General features: G+C 42.5%; 1 protein-coding gene across 1 annotated transcript in view; it reads left to right on the top strand.

Annotated features, from left to right (window-relative positions):
• The window catches only part of LOC306698878 (neural-cadherin-like), a gene marked incomplete at both ends in the record, with an annotated part of 75,648 nt that overhangs the window by 18,129 nt on the left and 43,857 nt on the right, over positions 1 to 13,662 (top strand). Inside the window, 4 exons of the mRNA XM_079163369.1 lie at positions 5,513 to 5,710; positions 9,365 to 9,590; positions 10,921 to 11,125; positions 12,273 to 12,384. Coding sequence (XP_079019495.1) covers positions 5,513 to 5,710; positions 9,365 to 9,590; positions 10,921 to 11,125; positions 12,273 to 12,384 — 741 coding nt within the window. The remainder of the gene's footprint in view (positions 1 to 5,512; positions 5,711 to 9,364; positions 9,591 to 10,920; positions 11,126 to 12,272; positions 12,385 to 13,662) is intronic.

Below are 13,662 nucleotides of genomic sequence, written 5' to 3'. Positions count from 1 at the left end.
TTCAGTGCCAGCATATCTCCATTGAACACTTGCTCCTCTGTAAATCATTTTCTTTTATGGAAGTGAATGGAAGTGAATGGGGCACATTTTTCTCTGCTCTAGGTAATGAGAAAAATGGATTGAATTACTTTTGTAATTCTTTTGACTGAACTACAGTGCAAGAAAAAAAGAGCCCACCAGAGAAGGGTTTGAGCCGACCACAGCATGCATCTGTGATTAGAGATATAGTCAACATCTTCAGTGGAAGAACCTTTTATACTATTAGGGCTTATATATACTACTTACTGCTGTGTGGATCTTTTGTGTTCTCTACTTTGCTCTTCATAGCGAATTTTAGGTATTGCTATCTATTGGATTGGTGAGTCACGCATTTATCCATACATGCATCTAACTATTATTCTATCTATTTATATCTCACTGCTGAAGAAGTGCAATAGTCACTAATTATTCTTCCACAAAAGTGTTTCGTCTTTAGTCTTGGTGGCTATTTTGAAAATGATTGTTCCTTTGAAAGACATGAAGCTTTAAAACATGGTCTGAAGGTTTGGGGATCACTAAATGTCCCCATAAGCTCCATTGGAAAAATAACACTAACACCCACTAACATCTGGCTTTTGTCTTTAGTGGGAAACAGGTTACAATAGGCATTCATTCCCGGAACCAATGACCCTGCAGTAGTCACAGGTATTTATTGGCTCCAGCTTCGATCAGCAGTGATGGAAAAAAACACGGTACATTTTCTTTGTGATTTTTGTGTTTTTAAGTGTGTTTGTGACATCGAACAATCCCGTCAATATTGTTCGCACATGTAGTTCCTGAAAGACACATACAGGCCGCTTTATCAAACACTTTTATATGGATTTTCTGCAGAGATGCAGATTTGGAGTAAAAAGTGCGGAATTTGAAGGTGTCTCCCATTTCTAATTGTTCTGGGTTGAAAATGCCTGCATGTGTGTTTACATGGTTGGTGTGTCAGCCTTCCTGAGCTGCAGAGTCCAGTGTGTGTGGTGTCGGGATTCCTGAGTTAATAGATTTCTGTCCCCGGTGCTTTCAGCGTGTTGATCTCTTGCTGACGGCTTCACACTCTGCTTTAAGCGTAATGATGGGGGGGGGGGGCTTAGAATAGAGCCTCCTTAACACTGCAAACACTCAGTTAATGTACCCTATTACACCCCCATTGAGCTGATTTTCACTTTCCATTCACTCGCTGCCAGAAAAGCACCACTGAAATTCCATGTCTCGCACGGGCCATTGGTATTTATGCTTGCAGACGCAATTTGTTTAATTCCACACAGAAATGTTTGTATCTTAATTTCCTCCCTCATTGGACGTAGGAGGAACAAGGGGTCCATAAGAAAACCCTCTGATATTAATTTCACTGTATGTTCTTTATCTTAATTTTCTCCTCCTGTGGTCGGCGCTCAGCTTCTGTATGTTTTCATTCCAAACATGGATGCTCCCAGCGTCTTCTGTTGTGCTACGCTGTTTGTTGAGCTTCCCTTGTGCTCTCGTCTCGTGTAATGTTATTTTATTGCTTAGCATCACACAATACTCCATCCTCCACGCTGCCTGCCTTCTCCTCCTCTCTGTCTCTTTCTCTCCCTCTGCAGATATTTGTGTTCCTGTGTCTGTGCCTCTCTCCTTCACTCTGTTTCCTCTCATCCCCTTCCCCCACACACACTCATTGTCTCTGCACTGTGGGCAGTGTACATGTGTGCACAGAAGCACTTGAGACAACTTTTTTTTTTTTTCATACCGGCAAGCCACTTAGCAGCTTTATATAGCAACTACCCAAGGAGAGGATTAACAGCAGGAAACGTCAACAGGCAGGCTCGCAGTAATGTAGAACACACACGCACGCACATCTCGCGTGCACACACATGAAACACACCACACTCACTGTAGTCACTGAGCCGTGGCCAAACACACACACAGTGCACCCCTGTCATCCACTTTTTTGCAATACATTGTTGTGTTAGTCATCCACCAGATGCGCTTATACTTATGGGATTGTAGTGTACAGTATAGACCGGCTTTTCATCACACTGAGCGAGCAGAAAGCACATTTGACTCCAGTGGAGCCTGTGAGCCTTCTGCCTTCTCGCCCGGTTATTTGATCACATCTTTTGTCTCGGTCAGGCGGGGCAGGTTGTGTCGGTTTGGTGCTCATGGGGCATCGCTCACAGCCACTCCCTCTTAAGTCACCAGGTCAGAGAGAAATCACACACGTTTGCAGCCTGAGAACATGCAGCGTGCACTCTCGCTTGCCCGTGCACACAAGCGATCTTTCGCCTCGCAAACACACGCGCATACACTTTCACACTAGTACGTTCTTCATTTATCATTCCAGAGCTGATAGGCTCTAATTATCTGCCTTGGCTCTGATTAGTCTCTCTGTAACAAGCTAATTAGATGGAGCCTTGTAAAATTATCACCACCATTACCACAGAGACATGGTTTGGAAAGACACCAACAAGCAGGAGGCAAGAAAAGTGTATTGCACTGCTCCCCGCAAAGATTTGATAGTCGACTAAATGTTAAATGCTGGAGCTCTGATTTATTTTTGATTAAGTGCCTTTTAAACCCCTTTACTTTGCAAAAAGATCCTTTATCCTTTCTCATTATTCATCGCGAAAGGATTGTTCCGTCTTACAGGGCAGGATGATCTGGCTTAAATTGCATGAACTGCCGCTGTCGACATTTTAAGCAGATAGCATCTGAGCATTGATTAGTTTCTCTGCCCCCACGATACAGTGGCTATTTATCCAAAACCAACTATCGTCAGATCCGAGTCAGAACTTTTCTCTGCGCAGAGCAACTTTAAAGCCTGAGCAGAAAGCTAGATTAATTCTCTCCTCTAGCTCCTTCCTCCCTCTGTTATTATCCCTCTAACAATCCTTTTAGGAGCTGTCACACACTTTATAGCTATTGTGTTTCAGCTGTGAACACTCCAGAGCTAGTCTGTAGTGCAACACATTGTATTTTCCATCAAAATGCATCTTAACTGTAAGCCAGTTGAAAAAGAAATTGTGATCTCAGCATCTATTTTCTGCTTTCCAACTCATCTGGGCGAAGACTACTGTAGGTGCTGTAAAAGATTAATTGTAGCAATTCATACAGTTTGAGGACTTTATACCATTTGCTGCATGCATGTACCGCTCATTACCAATATATGGTTTTCTATTATCGGCTTTAATCGACTTTAAAGACACACCATCTCACAGAATATTAGTGAAACCGACAAGGTGGAACTGTTTTGTAAAGCGACAGCACGTCGGTGATGTCGGCCCTCAGCTAGTGAAAGGATGCACGGCAAACTCCTACTGCTTTTGTCTTGGATTAAAAAGTACATATATGGCCTGTGGTCACACACAGGAGAGCTTTTACATAATGGGATTTGAAATCCATAGTTACCATTAGCCCTTAGGTAACTCACCTCTCTGCGTAAGTGTGCACTGCTATGTGTGTGTGTGTGTGTGTGTGTGTGTGTGTGTGTGTGTGTGTGAGAGAGAGAGAGAGAGAGAGAGAGAGGAAGATGGAAAGAGACATCAAACTGCATCAAGTGTGCAAGCATGTGTCTGGTTGTGACGGGATGACTTGCCTGTACGTGAAATGTCTGCAATCGTGTTTATATATGTGTTTGTCCTGGCAGGGGGTTCTTCTTCTCAGGGGTAAGGCAGATGGCCTCTGTGGATCGCAGCCTATACTCAACTGCTTGGCAGCTCTTCTGACATTCCTTCATGCCACATTGACACAGGATCACAGCCAATATCTGCAGATAGAGTGTCTTAGCTCACAATACTGTGACTTGCCCCACTTTGCAGAAATAGAGTTTGCCCAAAACGTGCCCTAGATCGGGCCTGTGACAATGTCAGGAGTTTTTTTGTGCATGATGCACGATCCACTACCATCAGTTCCAGCAAAAAGCCCGCTACGCTCTTGTCACAGGGACGGCAACGCAGTTGTACACGGCTCCTCCTTGCACTCTTGCGGTCTGCCCAGACGCAGGGTGAGCGAGTAGGTAATTGGAGTCTTGGAATCTTCTTATTCACTCCAGTGAGGCAGTGTGCAGGCGACAAAATGCCTGCAGCCATGAGGCATCATCCCTAGGCCCCTGTGGGAAGATCAAGGTAGCTTTACACAGACTTGTGGATGAGATTGTGGCTGAGGCTCTCTCTCCCATGGGAACCTGGATGTCTGGATCCCTGAATGGGAGCCCTGATGGAGAATGGATGGATGATGTCACGTCCACCAGCCTCCACCATCGGCCCAAACAGCACTCCTGACATCCACTTACAACCCGGCAGATATGGTGAAGCAAAAGGAAGTGGAAAGATAGCGGGTAAATTTCCAGGATAGTGTGGTGATTTGCTCTGACCAAAACTCTAAAGCTGACTCAAGACGGTCTTGGTATCAGTTTCCATTGCAGATACAAAAATGACTTGACAAAATACCAAGAAAACGCAGAGGCACTGTCTTTTAAAGGTCCAGTGTGTTAGGATTTAGGGGGATCTATTAGCAGACATGGAGTATAGTATTCATAATTATATTTTTATAGTTTATAATCACCTAAAAGTAAGAATCGTGAGCCCTTCATATCTACATGAGGAGTGGGTCCTCTTCATAGAGCCCGTCATGTTGCACAAGCCATGTGTCGAGAGTAGCCCAGAACAGACGAACCAAAATCTGGCCCTGCAGAGGAGCCAGTAGATGTGTTTTTACACTACGTGAAGACCACCAGAGATCTCCGACACGCTTGGGAAGGGAGGGGTGAGCAGAGGGGTATTTAGTTGGTTGTAATCTGCAATCTCACTGCCAGATGCCACTAAATCTTACACTGGCCCTTTAAACATGCGTTCAGCATCAAGCCTTTGACAGAGAGCCAAAAAGGCTATGCCATGACAATAAAGGCATTTTAATTGTTTAAAGCCGGGATAGGTAATGTATTTTAGAAACCTTTTTTTTTATACTTTTATACCCGACAGCAATCACGAAATTAATTGCTCTGACAAAAGCAGTTTAAAGAAATCTGGTATCTGTGGCTGTTTCAGGACTGTAATAAGCCCACCCAATCATTTCAATTGACCCGAATGTGCTGCAATCTACTTCGTTAGAAAAGAGCAGGCAGCACTGGGCTGGGTTTTTCGGTTGGATGATTTCAAAATCTGGCTTACTCTTGCTGGTTCCTCCAATTTTGCCGACCCAAGCTTTGAAAGAGAGTGCCTTGGAGTTTTTTTTGTAATTTTTTATCCAAAGAGCCCCTCAAACCAGGAAGCGCTTCTGCCCAAACATATTTTTAATGATGAGCTGTATATGCTAAACGAGCAGCATTATGTTTTACTATATACTGGAGAGGATTTAAACCTCACATACCTGTACCCTCAGTTGACTCGCTGCTTGTCGGTGCTTTGGATTCCCCTGGCTGCTTGTCTCCCCTCCACACACACAGTTACATGACAGCTGTCACTTTCAGTAACCACAGTTTCGTCACTATCTCTGCACAATCCTCCAGGCCCGGACTGGTACCTCAACAAGGTGAAGCTGAGGATCACTGATGTCAATGACAACGTCCCTGAGTGGAATATGAAGCCGTATCCCTACCTGGCTGTAGTGTCCCCTGAGGCCCCCGCGAGAACGTTTGTCTACCAGCTCCAGGCTCAAGATGGGGATGAGGGCAAAAGCGGAGAGGTGGAATACTTTTTGTCTGATGGTAAGCTTTCTCCTGTTTACACCCACACACACATGAGATGTATGAGAAGCGGTATTAAAACAGGCTGTGTTGTTGTAAGTATAGGTCGGCAGAGCTATGGAGCCTTGGAAATGAATATAACTCAAACACCATGCATAGCAGACAGCCACAGGCGTTCACACATCCATTCATGCATTCATACACTCTTTAGGTGTCCATTAGTTTCTCTGTCACCCTACCTCTCTCTGCCTCTGTAGCTCCATCCCTGTCTCTCTCTCTCTTCTACACACACACACACACACACACACACACACACACACACACACACACACACACACACACATAGGCACACAGCCAGAGGACTTCACACTTTTGTTTATACACTTATCATGCACTGTTGTCTGTCTGTCTGCTTCTTTTTGTTTCATACACACACAGAATCACGCAGGCATGAACTCACACACACAGTGGGCTGTTGGAAGTCTGCCAGAGTAGTAGACCCCCTGGTGGTTGAAGGGATAAAGGCTTGTTGGTATGTCAGAGATTGGGGGGATGTGCTAATCTTGCCAGTGGGGTTTTACAAAACATTACAAACTTCCCTTTGACTCACATTAAGCTGTTGCTCAACTCTTCTTATGTGCATGAAACTACAATTACAACAACAAGGTACCCATGGTCTATATGACCATGCTAACATTTTTGCAATCAGTGAGGCTTGAGCAAACTGAATAGCTTCCCTTCAAAGTAGACCAAATTTCAACAAATGTATTTATTTAACCCTCTTATGCTGCGCTTAAATTGTAAGACCCCGAGAGGATAAGAGCTGGCCTTTTGATGAGCGAGGTCAGTCTATCCGATCCCATTTTATTTGTATTTAACAGTAAAGGAAAAAGATCTTTTATTTGAAAGGCACCCTGTGGAGTTTTCTTGTGAACAAACAAAAGTTATGTTTACATTCAATGTATTTCACCAAAAACAAACTTGAGGTCCTTGTGGTCTATAAAATGTGTTGAATGCATTTCCCTCCCTCTAAAACTTTTGCCAAGTCAATTTTTAATATTTAAAATGATACATTATTTACATCCACTTTTGCTTGCTTGCAGTCTTCTTCTGCATTGCCTTTGGCGCATTTTACATTTGTTGGTGTGTTACTGCCACCAACTGTCAAACCGCAGAACAGAAGAATGTAACAAATGCACTATATACTCCTGTTTGAGTAACGTAACGTAAAAACTACAGTGCCAAGCTTTTTAAAGAAAATTAAACTTTATATGTGTGAAGGTTTTAAATATAGAGAAGGTTAGCCACCATTGATATGAAATTCCAAAAAATCCATAACCTTCTTTTAATCTTTTACTCTAAGATCAAGATCGCTTTTGCAACAGAGACACGCGGAAAAACACATCCGGTCAATAACAATCACACACAAACAGCATCAGCGACAATCACACACATCACGCCAAATGATAGCATGTAGTTCTCTTCTTGTTGACCAGCCTACATGTTCATGTAGTGTACAGTGATGAGAGCGAACTTTCATTCAGTACAAGTTTGAAGTAATGCAGAAATGTCTGAAGAATGTTAAAGGCATACTTCAATAGAGGCTTGAGTAGAAGAGCTATGTGCATAAGAATGGCATCATCTGCATAGCAAGCCTTGGGAAGGTAAACAAATAGTGAATCACGTTTTTCTTTGTTATATTAAGAATATTTCAAAAATAATTTGAACATTTGGAAGAAGTGCATTCATCATGCCCTTTGGTCCTCAAGGATAGACTGGTGTTTGGTCCCCTTCTCTTCATATAGACCACCATAGGTCCAACTGTCTGCTCTCATGGTTTCGCTTACTGCTGTGCTGATGATACCTAGATATATCTGTCCTTCCCTCAGTGATACCTCAAGATGGATGAAGGAACGTCACCTTCAACTCTCTAAGACTGAACTCCTGATGATCCGACCAAGTTCTACGGTTTAGCACCGCATTAGTATAAAGCTCAGCTCCGTCTCAGATGCCCCAACAAAGTCTGCAAGAAGTCTAGGCATCGTGATCGACTTTCACTGAGAGTGTTTCATCTGTCACTTGCACTATATAACATCAGAAATATCAGGTCTTATCTGACAAGCGCTGGTCCTTTCTCATCTTTACTACTGTACAGATGTCTATGAGAAAATGACCCTACTTTTCATCTGATTTATTTCCTCAGTAAAAGTTGTAACCATTGGTTTATGGTCTCATTGGCTAGTTTCAAGTATTTGTAGCTCATGAAAGTTAATTTCCTTTTTGGTTGCCTCAAAATATTCGGTTGGTAGGTGTGAGGAGGGAGGTAAGCGGAGGGAGCTGTAAAGAGTGAGGTGAGAGGAAGGATATGTATGGAGGGAGGTGAGAGGAGGGAGCTTTGAGGAGATAGGGGAGAGGAAGGATGAGGGAGCTGTAAGAAGGGAGCTATGAGGAGATAGAGGGGAGGAGAGAGGAGAGAGAAAGGAGGTGTAAGGAGGGTGCTGTAAGGAGGGAGCTATGAGGAGACAGCGGAGAGGAAGGTGCTGTAAAGAGGGAGCTGTGGGGAGATAGGAGAGAGGGGGAGCTGTGAGGAGGTAGGTGAGAGGAGGGACGAGGGAGCTGTAAGGAGGGAGGAGAGAGAAGAGAGCTGTTAGGAGGGAGCTGAGGGAAAATAAGAGAGAGGAAGGAGGTGAGAGGAGAGAGGAGGGAGAAAGGAGGTGTAAGGAGGGAGCTTTGAGGAAGTGGGTGAGAGGAGGGAGGGGCGAGGGAGGTGAGATAAGGAAGATTTGAGGAAGAGTTGTAAGGAGGGAGCTGTGAAGAGATAGGGGAGAGGGGGTATCTGTAAGACGGTAGATGAGAGGAGGAAGGAGGGCGCTGTGTAGAGGGAGGTGAGAGGAGGGAACTATGAGCATGGAGGTGAGAGATCAGACTAAGAGGTGGGAGGCAAAACTAAAAGGGAGCTGTGAGCTCTGCGCTCCAACAAAGTGGTTGCTGATTGTTTTCCAGTCAGTCCGGTTTATGAACCTTCTCATTCGCTGCTGCGATCTTCAAATGAACAACTACTGCTACCATTCCTCGTGTCAGGTGACACATGGAACTGAGTGTTGAGGACATTATTCTCAGGCTTCTCTCAATCTGTTGTCTGTTGGATAATACCTCATTTGTACACCGCTTTGGCGCCTGCCAAATGAATACATGTAAATGTAAATTCAGCTTGTAGTCACTATTGAACGTCCACCATACTGCCTGAATACAAAGTAGCAATTAAAGTCCTTTTAATAAAGCGGCTTTCAATATCCTGATCCATTGGGTTTTGTGTAATAGTAGAGCCTTGTGTTACCTTGCCTTTATGTTGTTTAAAGATACTCAGTGTCTGAGTTAGTTTGTTTATTTCTATGTCCAGACTTTTAAGATGTTTTGACACATAAATTAATTGCACAGAAAGAGTGCATTAGAACTGCAATTTGAACATGAATCACACCATAAGTATAAAAAACTTCTTATTTATCATTTTTATCATTTATCTGTTGTGAGCCTTAACCAAGCAAACCAAGCTAGACTGAACCACCTATTTCGAATTGTCATTTGGGTAACATTTCCGAGTTAGTATTCAAGCCAGCAGTATTGGATTGGTTTGGATCCAGCTCTTGAAAATAAAGTCATTGTATTTCCCCGTAGGTGGTGACGGCTGCTTTGCAGTGGACAAGAAGACAGGCCAGGTGGTGACCACAGGGTTGGTGCTTCAGAGCGATAGAGAGTACTTGTTAAGCGTTGTGGCCCTTGACGGCTTGGGCAGCCGCAGTGCCCCTGCCATGCTCTCTGTAGTGGCAGGAGCCAGAGCGCCACAGTTCACCAATACTAGCTACGCCATCTCCATACCAGAGAACACGCCTGAAGGACAGCCGTGAGTACTGCATGTGTTAACATTCACTCACACATACGTAAACAGGGATGATGAATTAGGGCAGCTATATACAATGTATACTGTGTGTATATATATATATATATACAGGACTGTCTCAGAAAATTAGAATATTGTGATAATCCCCATACGTGTGATTTAGTTTACTGAACCAAGCTGAGTGTTTTTCAAGGCTCAGGAAACCCTTGCAGGTGTTTCGAGTTAATTAGACGATTCAAGTGATTAGTTGAATACCCTACTAGTATACTTTTTCATGATATTCTAATATTTAGAGATAGAATATTTGAGTTTTCTTAAGCTGTAAGCCATAATCAGCAATATTAAAAGAATAAAAGGCTTGCAATATTTCAGTTGATTTGTAATGAATCCAGAATGCATGACATTTTTGTTTTTTTAATTGCATTACACAAAATAAAGAACTTTATCACAATATTCTAATTTTCTGAGACAGTCCTGTATATATATAGTATATATGGATTTAATTGTATGTTATTGCCAACATTGTGTCGGTATTTGGCCTTGGCCTTTTCAGTATAAATTGCAGTAATGTGATATCTTTTGATGTCTTTCCTTATAGCTAAACAGTTATGCTGGGGCTTTTATTCACATTTGGCCTATTCCCTTGTGGTTATCACCAAACACTCTTTGTCGGATTCTTTATTGTTGCCTCAATAGGTATAATTGCCTGGTACTGAAGAACACAATAAGGCAGAGCAATATAAAAAATGGTATTGTCAGTGCACCTTATATCTTTGAATTGCTGAAAAGTAGGGGGGATGCATGCATGAAAGTATACTGATTCACTTACAAAAGGACAGTTTTACATATAACACCCTTCATCTTTCACAATTGAAATTGAAAATGCATGCATAAATGTCTCCGCAAAAACAAGTCTTATAATAACTAATGCAGACATGCAGTAATACACACTCTTGTCTTACGTGTTGATTTCCAAACGCTACCTGTTAAGCCTCATGCTGATGAATATTCATTTGGTCATACCAGTGCACTCAAGCATGAATTGACATATCATCATCTCACACCATTAGGGGAACGCAAACTCTCTAAACCGTAAAAATAAACATTGATATCTGCATAATAGCGTGACGTTATTACACAGAACAGACAAGTACTGATTGACTGTGTTTATAGCACACAGTCAATGGGCCATACAGTAATTGATTTCGTAACAGTGCTGTGCTGATGTAGGAAAAGAGGATTTCGATTTTAATCCAGCATGTACGCAACTGAAATCGAATAATAAAGACTGTTTCTCCTTTCCTTTTTTTAATTATTTTTCTGTGTTCTGCAGCTTCGTGGTGGTGTTTGCCATTTCCTTCCAGCAGCAGTCAATCAGCTACAGCCTGCTGATCAATCCCAGCAGCCTTTTCAGCATCAGACAGGAGACGGGGGAGATCAGTCTGACCAGGACGCTAGACTACGAGAGTGACCAGCGACGCTACCTGCTGATGGTGCGAGCTAGCGAAGAGCCAGGCAGCCTCAGCACTGCCACAGAGGTTTGTTTATTAGAGAATGATACAGGCAGCAAGCATGAGTCACATACGAGTTCATGCACTCAGGTCAACTAAGCCCACAGCTGAGGTCTACTGTGATGTATTATTATTGCATCTGTCGCACTAGCGTTTACTCTAACTGCTGAAATAAACTGAAATACGAAATGTGCTTTCCTGCTGAGATTTGCTGCGCCGTGCTCTCTCACTGGACTTTCTCAAAGCTCTCAGACCCGTTTTCACCGAAATGTTATGCGGCTGACAAGTCTGCATTAACGGCAATAATCTGATTTCAGCGCCGACCTATTGACATCACACTACTTGGCGATAACCACAGAAGAGAAGCAGCAGAGTTTGTTTCAGTCTGCAGGAATTGCGTGGCTGAGTGGTTTTGAAATGTTAGCAAGTCAACCGAGGGCCCAAGTGATTTTTTTCTACAGTTTGTTTCACCCTTTTTTCTTTGTGTCACAGTAAATGCTTGTTATTGAGAGTGTGATCTGGAGATGAACTGTGGAAAATGTAGCACACACTCCGAGGCACTTGGCATAAGAACCCATAATCCGAAAACCTCATTCGCAAAACGAACATTTCTAGATAAACTATTCATGAATTCAGGATCACCTGAATTATTAATTCAAAGATTTTGTTACCCAATTATCATGTCAGGCACTGATTCGGCAGGCAAAAATCTCCCTCTGTTCAGCTGCATGTTATGGGGTAGAAGATGGAGACTGGGAAAAACTATCACAGCTATTTCAGGACTATTACTCATGCTGTCACTTCACACTTTACACACAGTGGTGACAGGGAGCTTGTTTGGGGTGGAGTGGGGGGGGCTAGTCGACTGAGGGCCTTTGTGGAAAAAACACACATGCTCAGAAATTTTCTATTTTTGACTCAGAAAAATCATGAAGTGGAAGATAAAGGATTTGTTGAACTGGCAACTTGAGAAACTATAAAATGCAATTTAGATTAAGCTTTGCGGTCAGCCTCCTGTTCAGAGAATTTCCTATGGTTGTCTCCTGGATGTGAGGGTTATTAAAGAGAAGCTAATTTTGTATTCTTCTACTCTGATTTTTCTCCTCTCCTCTCCCGATCTTCTTCTCTCTACTCCTCTCCTCTCTTTCTAAACCATCGCACTGGCACTAATCAGGTTCAGGTGTTGATAACGGATGAGAATGATTGTGTCCCAGAGTTCCTGCAATCTATCTATAGTGTGGATGGAGTCCCTGAGACTGTAACCACGGCAACATCCCTGCTGCAGGGTGAGACTCCTCTGACCCCATATTTCACATCCATCTGTTTCTTTTTGAAGTGTAGAGAGAAACTATCCAAAAACTCACTTTATCCACTGAAAAAAACAACTGTGAGAAAGCTAACGCTGCATTTCAGACCTTGAGTCATTGTTTCAGCTTATTGACCCATAATGCTTCCATTTTTCCATACTGAAGGAAACTAATAGATCTTTCAGATCTGTGCTCATGTAGGCTCAGTAATACTGAGCTAAACTAGCTGCTACAAAGTCAGCATTGATTTGTTTTGATTAATTATGTACTGTGTGAATGATGGCATGCCAATTTATCTGTTACTGCATGAGGCTACCTTATAATTATCAATTATGAGGCTGAAGGCGAATGTCTTGCCATTGCCACTGCTCAACTTGAGCAGAGATGTTTTGTAAAAATACACACCAATAAAGAATCGTTCTGGATGAGGGAAGAGTAGAAATTTACTGTAAAATTATTTAGATTCAGTTTCTGTTTCATTATGTTCCTTATAATGTAACTTGTGCTTCTATATGTGCTTCCCCTTTTTCTAGTTTGAAAAAATTACACTTCTGATTGCACTCTTGAGATTTCTGTTTTTAGATACAGTACCTTTAAGATCCCTTTGCAATATTAAGCTACAGCATTAAATAAACAAGTACCTCAACAGGATTTAAGAATTTTGTACATTCACTTATACTTTACTCGCAAATTAACAGGGGCTCAAGGAAAAAATAAAGTTCAGAAAAAGTAAGGAAATGCACCATTGTTCAGGATTTCTCCACATTGACTGTTTAGTTCTTGTCAACTGTTCCTGCACCTGTGGGACTCTAGTCCCCCATGGACTAACATAAGGGATTTGGGAGAATCTCTGGCTGGGCAATTGTTTCTAGCGGATTCTCGGTGAGAAAAATTGAACTAATTTAATCTTAAATCCTTCGAATACACAGCCTGGAGCAATAGGAATTGTTAGCGATGCAGAGCCAGCGGAAGGAGAGAATGGTACCCAATACAAACCAATGCATCAACAAAAAATAAAACATCCAATACAACAGGAAGAACTCCGCAGAGGAAAGATCAAAGGGGGAGTGAGTGAAGACATGGAGTCTTCTGAAAGAGCTACCTACGGGAAAGTTAGATCATTTTGTTACGAATAGACTGGCTGATACATCATGAAAATGTGTGAGTTTGTATTTCAATAAAACTGCCCCTGACCAAAGCCCAGAATGCCCCAAAACAACTCAGATCAAAGGGGCAAAAAACCTGAAAGAAAGAGAG

The sequence above is a fragment of the Pholis gunnellus genome, assembly GCF_910591455.1.
Source record: "Pholis gunnellus genome assembly, chromosome: 7".
NCBI lineage: Eukaryota > Metazoa > Chordata > Actinopteri > Perciformes > Pholidae > Pholis > Pholis gunnellus.
Note: the sequence above shows the minus strand (reverse complement) of the source record. Positions and strands in the feature narration are given on the sequence as shown.